Source organism: Palaemon carinicauda, chromosome 7 (assembly GCF_036898095.1).
Source record: "Palaemon carinicauda isolate YSFRI2023 chromosome 7, ASM3689809v2, whole genome shotgun sequence".
Taxonomy (NCBI): Eukaryota; Metazoa; Arthropoda; class Malacostraca; order Decapoda; family Palaemonidae; genus Palaemon; species Palaemon carinicauda.
The window spans coordinates 53216726-53224225 of NC_090731.1; the positions used below are offsets into that span (position 1 = coordinate 53216726).

Sequence of the window (7500 nt, forward strand, 5' to 3'; positions counted from 1 at the left end):
TTTAATATAAGTATACGGTACTAGTGATAATTACTAGTATTAATATAGGTCTTTAGGCTTAACTTCATCTTCTACTGATTTCGTTGGTTCCGACTGAAATTGAATATGACACATAAATACAAACGCAGCCATTGCCCAGTAGAGCAAAAATTCCTGCATATCAGTAGTAAATGTAATTAATTACAACGCCTATACTTAAGACTACGCTAGAAAGTGTTCGAAGCCATTTCTGCCTTCCCGTTGAGTTGCAAGAAAGTCACAACTATATATGTTTCTTTCAAAAAACCATTGCTCATTACTTTCGAAAAAATTGAAAATCCTTATTTGATAACAAATATCATTGGAAGCCATCAAGTACCATACATTACTTTTATTTGTATCTTATTGCAGCCACGCAAATTATAATGATTATTGCTTGATATCAGTAAATGGTAAATATTAAACAAGGGAAAAAAAAGAAATGGAAAATTAGCATGAATATGTATGCCTATAAAACCCTGACTTATTTGAGATTAAAGTGGAGGATTTTCGCCCTTACTTACATATTCCAGTAACTTTTATTCTTAGTAATTTGCCCGTAATTTATATTCTGGTGATCATTTAAAAATTCTTATCAATTTGTGTCAAGCCTATAGTTTGGTAAAATAGAAAATGATAGCTTTCTTTTTAATTTTTCTATGGCCTATTTTTCATTATGGTATAATTTAACAAAATTATCTCAATTTATGTCCTTCAATTGACTTCATATTTTTTGCTGTTGTGAATTTGAACAATTATTAATTTACACAGAAACTGAGAGAAATCTTTACCATAAAATCTATATCTTTCTCTGCAATATTTTAGAGATTTTTTTGAAGGCTAGGAAGATTCCAGAATTAGCAAAATAGGCACTAATTGCTGTATAGTTGCTTATCTGCAACAACATTTCTGAAACAAAGAAGAAGGAGGATGGCAGATCAATTCTGGGTGATTCTCTCTTAATTTAGGACAGAGAGAATTCTTATACAAATTCAACATCAGTCATGAAGGCAATAATATAGCTTTGTTTGAAAACACTCGGCCCATTAGTTAAAAGCTGGGAATTAAGGAGTAAATATTACTGCTTTCTTAACTTTATAATTAGTTATGAAGTTTAAAGAAAGAGAAGTCTCTTCCCCCTTTACATGTTTTTATTGCCTAACTGAAGAGCTTATCATTTAATTTTAATTTAAGTTTAACTATGCATCAATGTTAGGGCGGAAGTACGTTGAGAATATTTGTAACAGATTCCAACGCAACGTCAAATCTTTCTTACGATTTGAAATTTTCAATAATTACGTACTATCGATGAGGTTTGGTGAGTTAGATGTATAGTTTTCATATTGTTTTTTTTTTTTTTTTTTTTTTTTAGGATAATATAAACGACTCTAAGTTACATATTGAATATATAATAACTCTCGGGAAACCAAAAATTGCATTGTTAAAAGGACTGTTTTTACGACTTTGCTTTGATATGCCTCGCTCTGAGAATACACTGATGGATATGCGCTAGCTGCCTATTAAAGCAAGAATTGAGTTTAGAATATGTACCGTAACCTATCAAGTTATCAGAAGCGAACGTCCAAAATATCTAAGAGAATTGCTACACATTGTGTAGCCAACAAATTGTGTTGACACGAGAATAGTTATAATGAGTTTCAAATTATTGGAACCAAGTTATATGTCTACTGTAGCCTCTAGAGAGCTTTTAAAGTTGCGGCCCAAGACTATACAGTAAGCTCCCACTATCATTCGAAGGATGAAGATATTAAGGCTTTCAAGAAGAAACTAAAGACTTTCTTGTTTTCTAGGGGCTTCAAATATCTGGATTTGAAAATAAACGAGCAATATGCGGTGTGAAATGCTAAATGCCTTGCAATGCACGTAATAAAATTAACTACGAAAGGTCTTGTAGAGAGTAGGGTTCCCCTGCAGTATAGGACCAGAAACGCAGATTTTTAAGTAAAGTAAAGTAAAGTAAAGTAAAGTAAAGTGGGATTTCTAGTTGATTCTTGTCATTAAATCGCCTGAATTGCCCCTACTCAAATACCAAGACGCAACAATTCGCCGTAATCTCTAAACCTCTTTGCAGATATGAAAGTGCAGAGAAACTGGAAAGTTCTCCTATTTGGGGAGAGCGCGATTGGTATGGAGGAGGAGGTTACGTCATACATCTCAAGGAATCCATTGCTGACATCTTTACGAAGTTCCGCGAACTCCACAGCGGCTTCTGGATTGACTCGAAAACACGTGCAGTGCTCATAGAGTTTTCATCTTACAATTCTCAGGTTAGTATAAAAAATCCTTTCTTTCTGTTTTACCTTTCAATCCTAATGTTATTGTATTCTTTTAAGTTCACTCATTGTATTCGAATATTTCTATTTAACCTTAGTTTGATTTGATTATTTGCTAGCACAAAATGGTGTCTCTCTGTCAAGAATTGATTACTGTTAAACGATGAAAATGTGCCAAAATTTCATATAACAAAAAGTCGTTTTAGTAGAGTTCACATTTCATTACCATGTGTCCACAAAGTCTGAGAGGTGTTGTATCTGATATTCATTGCATTTCTAAAATTAGGAAACAGGGAACATATACGTTTTTTATAATTCGAAAATACGAGACTTAAAATTTTTTTGGATAGTTTGTTTAGCAGTTATTATGGACTTCATTTTCCTCGTTTGGAAAATTTCAGATATTTAAAAACTTTGTCCTGATGCCCTTTTGAAGAAGGGCAAATATGTTCTCTGATGAGCTAGAGAAATTGAGAAGGTTACGCTTTACCTAGTTGGTGGAATAACAGATTTTTTCTCACGTACTTGAAATAGCTAAGCAGACAGAATAATATTTTTTTTTGTTTCATCTTTAGGTCAATTTGTTTGGATTGTCCCTCATTATGGCAGAATTTACGCCGGGTGGTGGAATCAACCCATCCTTCAGGTAAGGAAATTAACCTGTGTCTCCATTTTATAAATGCTATTCTCTAAAGTACCATATGCCTTTTATAAACTGACCTTCTCAACATGTCCAAAAGTTTCATGACTTTATGGTTTACAGATTTGAGGGAATAAGACTACTGCAACATCACAGTAATTTTGGGCTCTTCGTTATTTTCTGTGAAGTTGTTTTTGTTCTGTTTGTGATCTACTTCACGTTTAAGGAAACAAGGCTCTTCTATAAAATGAGGAGACACTACTTCGATTCCTATTGGTCCTACGCAGAAATCGCCATCATTATAGCCTCTTATATTGGTATAATACTATATGTATTAAGGTATGAGTCATTTCAATTGTTTGTGAGCCTGAATCTGTTTAAACATTTATTCTTTAAGGCTAGAATCAGTCCTCTTATAAGTTTTATGTTATTCTCACGTATTAAGGTATTTCTGTGGTGTTAAAAGAGGGCACATTTATATAATAAAAAGTGTTAACCACTCAAGGTCTTGTTAAACTAAAGACCTGACTGCCTTGAATTTATGAACAATTTTGTTATTTATCCACCTGCCAATCAATCACAGTCAGTTAAATGTAATGCCAATTCTTTGATTACCCACAATGCAATATTATTTCTTCTGATAATTATATCTGAATAGCCTACCTCGGAAAGAAGAGGTTCACGCAGAGACAATAGTTCCTGTCGGCATTCTATGGCTATATCTTTAACATCAATGTGTGCATGCTAAGAATATTATATCTCAGGATACGGTATCATGAAACGCAGAAGGAACAGTTTGTCTTTAATTAATCGTACCACCAAACGCTTTCTTTTAATATCAAAAATTCCCAACAACCAGGAAAGAGATCGAATACTTCTGAAGAAACAGTTTTAAGCTGAAATTCCTATAATAATCATACATAATCTGTCTCCCTTCAAATACGTTCATGTATAGAATATTATACGACATGATTTATTATATCAAATCTTTTAATTCTGGTTTATCACGTTTTATCACGGTTTATATTTAAGAGGACACATTGCATATTGAAGGGAAGCTGTTCATATTAGAACATTTCTTATAAATTCCTTCATCATTTCTATGATACATAGAGTACGGCATACTTTTTTCTTTATTTATATTTCTGAATTATCATGTCATTAAAGACTGCTTATACTGAAAAGTTTCAATTTCTTTCGTGATGCAATCTCGCTTCTCAATATTCAAAGCTGATGAATTTATATGTTTTAAGGCTTTATAGGTAAATCTTTATGCTAGATAATCTATTATTTACATTTCAATAAAATATTTTTAATAAGTTTCAGAAGTTTTGCATGAATATCATTGTAAGAACTGAATACGGGTCAAGGACACGAACTTGTCATTAGCCAGTCGCAAAGCTCTCTGAGTGACATCATTATTTTCGTATTATGAATTTTTGGAAAATCATTAGGAATCTAAATATATCACACTTAGCTTCTATAATATTCACTTGCATATGAGAATTTAACAATTATGCAAGGATGCCTCTGCACATGACATATTCTTACATACGCAGCTGAGCCATCATAATTTAGACCAAAGTAATATTGTGTATTAGGGTAATGAAGAAATAAATGGGAATTTTGATAAAACTAACAATGGTTGCATAAAATTTTAAGAAATTTTATGCAACCATTGTTAGTTTTATCAAAATTCCCATTTATTTCTTCATTACCCTAATACATAATATTACATTCAGGTGAATTGTTAAACTTGAATTAACAAATGTCAGTAAAATATACAAATAATCTTTAAATATTTTAAATGATCAGAGGGAATTAGGTTAGTCATCAAATAGTCAGGTTTCTTGTTCCTTTGTATTTAGATTTCAATGATCCCATCTTCAATCTTATTTCTTTTACACGTAGGTACTTTGCAACAGACAGGGCTCTGAAAACATTCCAGAGGACGGCTGGCAATGGCTACGTAAGGATTCAGTATGCCTCAAACTTGAATGAATTTTACAGCTACATTGTGGCCTTCCTTGTTTTCACTGGAACTATCAAGTTGGCAAAACTCCTGCGATTCAACAAGAGAATTGGTAAGACCGACGATATAGGTTTAAAGGTTTAAATGTTGCTCATGCATGGCAGAGGCAAGGGACAGTAACACTGACCTGTCAAGCAGGACAATGCCCTAGAGACTGATCATATACACATATGATCAGCGCCCAAGCCCCCTCTCCACCGATGCTAGGACCAAGGAGGGCTAGGCAATGGCTGCTGTTGACTCATCAGATAGACCCCCGGGCTCCCACAAACCCCCCTCCCCATCCTTAGCTCACAAGGATGGTGAAGTTGCATCGACCAAAGGAACGAACGAGTTTGAGTGGGACTCGAACGCCACTCAGGCATTTACCAGTCAGGGACGTTGCCACATCGGCCACCTCTATAATATCATCATTCTTCTGTATAGGCTAATTCCAAAATGATATTAACTAATTGTTTATTATGAGTTAATTAACAATCAGAATTAACACTAAACATGCTTCACCCGTGAAATTATTGGCACATTAGTATATGATACGGTTAATTAAATTTCTTGGTGCAAGCACTTTTTAATCTAAAGCTCGACATGGTATATTCAAATAGTTTGTCATAACTTCTTGGGTATTTACGTTGTAACAGGTTAACTAAAGTTAGTTAGGCTAGGTTAAGTTGTAGATATATTGCAATTGTTTTGAAGCTGTAGATACTGTTCAAAATATTTAAACAAGATATTTAGTTTTAATAAGAATTTACTTTCATCTTACATGTGGATATTAGGTAAGCTCAGTAGGTCCTGAGTAGGTCCTGGGTAACTCTATAACAACTGGCACTGGCCTGCAACTAACTTTATCCTGTAACTTCAAGGTTAAAAGCTTTTAATGGTTTAGGTTAGCAAGTGAATACATGATGCATTCAACGTGATAATAATTTTATGAAAAATGGAATAAAATCAAAAGCTTTCATAACGTTAACTAATATTCGAACAAAACCTTCCGAATGCGAGATAGACCCTTTTGAAACTGATAGATTGATAAGGTACAAATGAAATGTCTCCAGGTTACGCAGCACAATCTTTATTAAAATATGAATAAGAAGCCTCAGTAATAGTACTATGGGACTCTCCTCAAGTGAACCAATTTATAGGGTATACACTCAACATGGCTCCTAAGTAAGCCTTGTTCACACAGCGCGGTTTCCACCACGTGATTTGATATGCGCTGTCGCAAATTCAGATATTGATTATGGAATCGTTCACACGTAACGTCTTCTTCTTCTTTCATGTTCGTGCTTTTTTTTTCCAGTTTGCATGGGGGTAAGCACGGTTGCCTTCTCTTTGAAGGAATTTGCTTTTTTTTTTTTTTTTTTTTTTTTTTTTTTTTTTTTTTTTTTTTTGGTAGACCGTAGTCCGGATCAGCTGCCCTGCTTGACATAGTTTGATACGCTACCGAGGTCCAAGCAATGTTAGGCAGGGCAGCCGATCCGGACTACGGTCTACCCCGGTAGCGTATGTTTATGAGTCTAATTAAATTTGTCACACCGTGTATCAAACTGCAGGGTGGAAACCGCCTTGTGTGAAAAAGGCCTTACTCTTAGATTAATAAAGAAAATATAGATTGAAGACGAGCAAGTAATCGATACCATGTCGTGAAATAGCTTTAAAACACTACAGTTGCGGATGGAATCTTCAACATCACCGAGCATTTAATTGTTACTGAATGATTTGATATAAAAGTCTTAAGGATAACAAGTTCCACGTATTATACTTTAGGTACAAAGAGCTGAGTCTTGCATATGGTTAGTGACGCAGCCCAGTTTCCCATGAAACCAGTCAATCTAAGTGGGATTGCTGCTCACAAGAGAATGCCATTCTTATTAGATTATAACAAAAGATCTAATCACCAAACTTCTACCCTTTGCTGCATGAAGATTTTTTATGATTTTTGATTTTGCTGGATATTTGAAGAAGAAGAGATTAATGAAAAGGGAATTACACGTAAATCTTTATAATCTTGTCACTTTTGATTTGATTTTCTTTTAGTTCTTTCATTTTTCTTTCAATTGAATGACCTTGTCTTAAGTGCCTTATCGACCGTTTAGTTAGCGTTAAAGAGTGAATATAAATTTTATCTGAGTTCAATTTCAGCTTCTTCCTTTATTTTTGCTCTTAAGCTGAAGCTACAGTATATTTATGTTATAAGAACATTTTCTTTTTCATTGTCAGTTTTAATCAGTTTATTATGGAAAATTTAGCCAGTTCATCATGGTTTCCATTTTCTTCACTTCAGAAGTCCAATGAGCAATACTTCACCAATCCTTCCCATCGTAAATTTTAGTAATTTATCTTTTAAAAAATTATTCATGTGCTCAAAATTTCAATTTTCCTCAATTCAGGAGTCCTGTCCGCAACCCTTCACCAATGTTGGGATGACTTGAGCGGGTTCTTGATGGCTTTCTTCCTGTGCTTCTGCAGTTTCGTCATGATGTTCTATGTCCTGCTCAGCATGTCTCTCGAGGAAT

At 34.1% G+C, this 7500-nt stretch overlaps 1 protein-coding gene across 1 annotated transcript in view; it reads left to right on the top strand.

Annotated features, from left to right (window-relative positions):
- The window catches only part of LOC137644290 (polycystin-1-like), a 102146-nt gene that overhangs the window by 87443 nt on the left and 7203 nt on the right, over positions 1-7500 (top strand). The window contains exons 44-48 of the mRNA XM_068377281.1: positions 2111-2306; positions 2888-2958; positions 3076-3291; positions 4864-5036; positions 7375-7500. The exon at positions 7375-7500 is cut by the window's right edge and continues 48 nt beyond it. Coding sequence (XP_068233382.1) covers positions 2111-2306; positions 2888-2958; positions 3076-3291; positions 4864-5036; positions 7375-7500 — 782 coding nt within the window. The remainder of the gene's footprint in view (positions 1-2110; positions 2307-2887; positions 2959-3075; positions 3292-4863; positions 5037-7374) is intronic.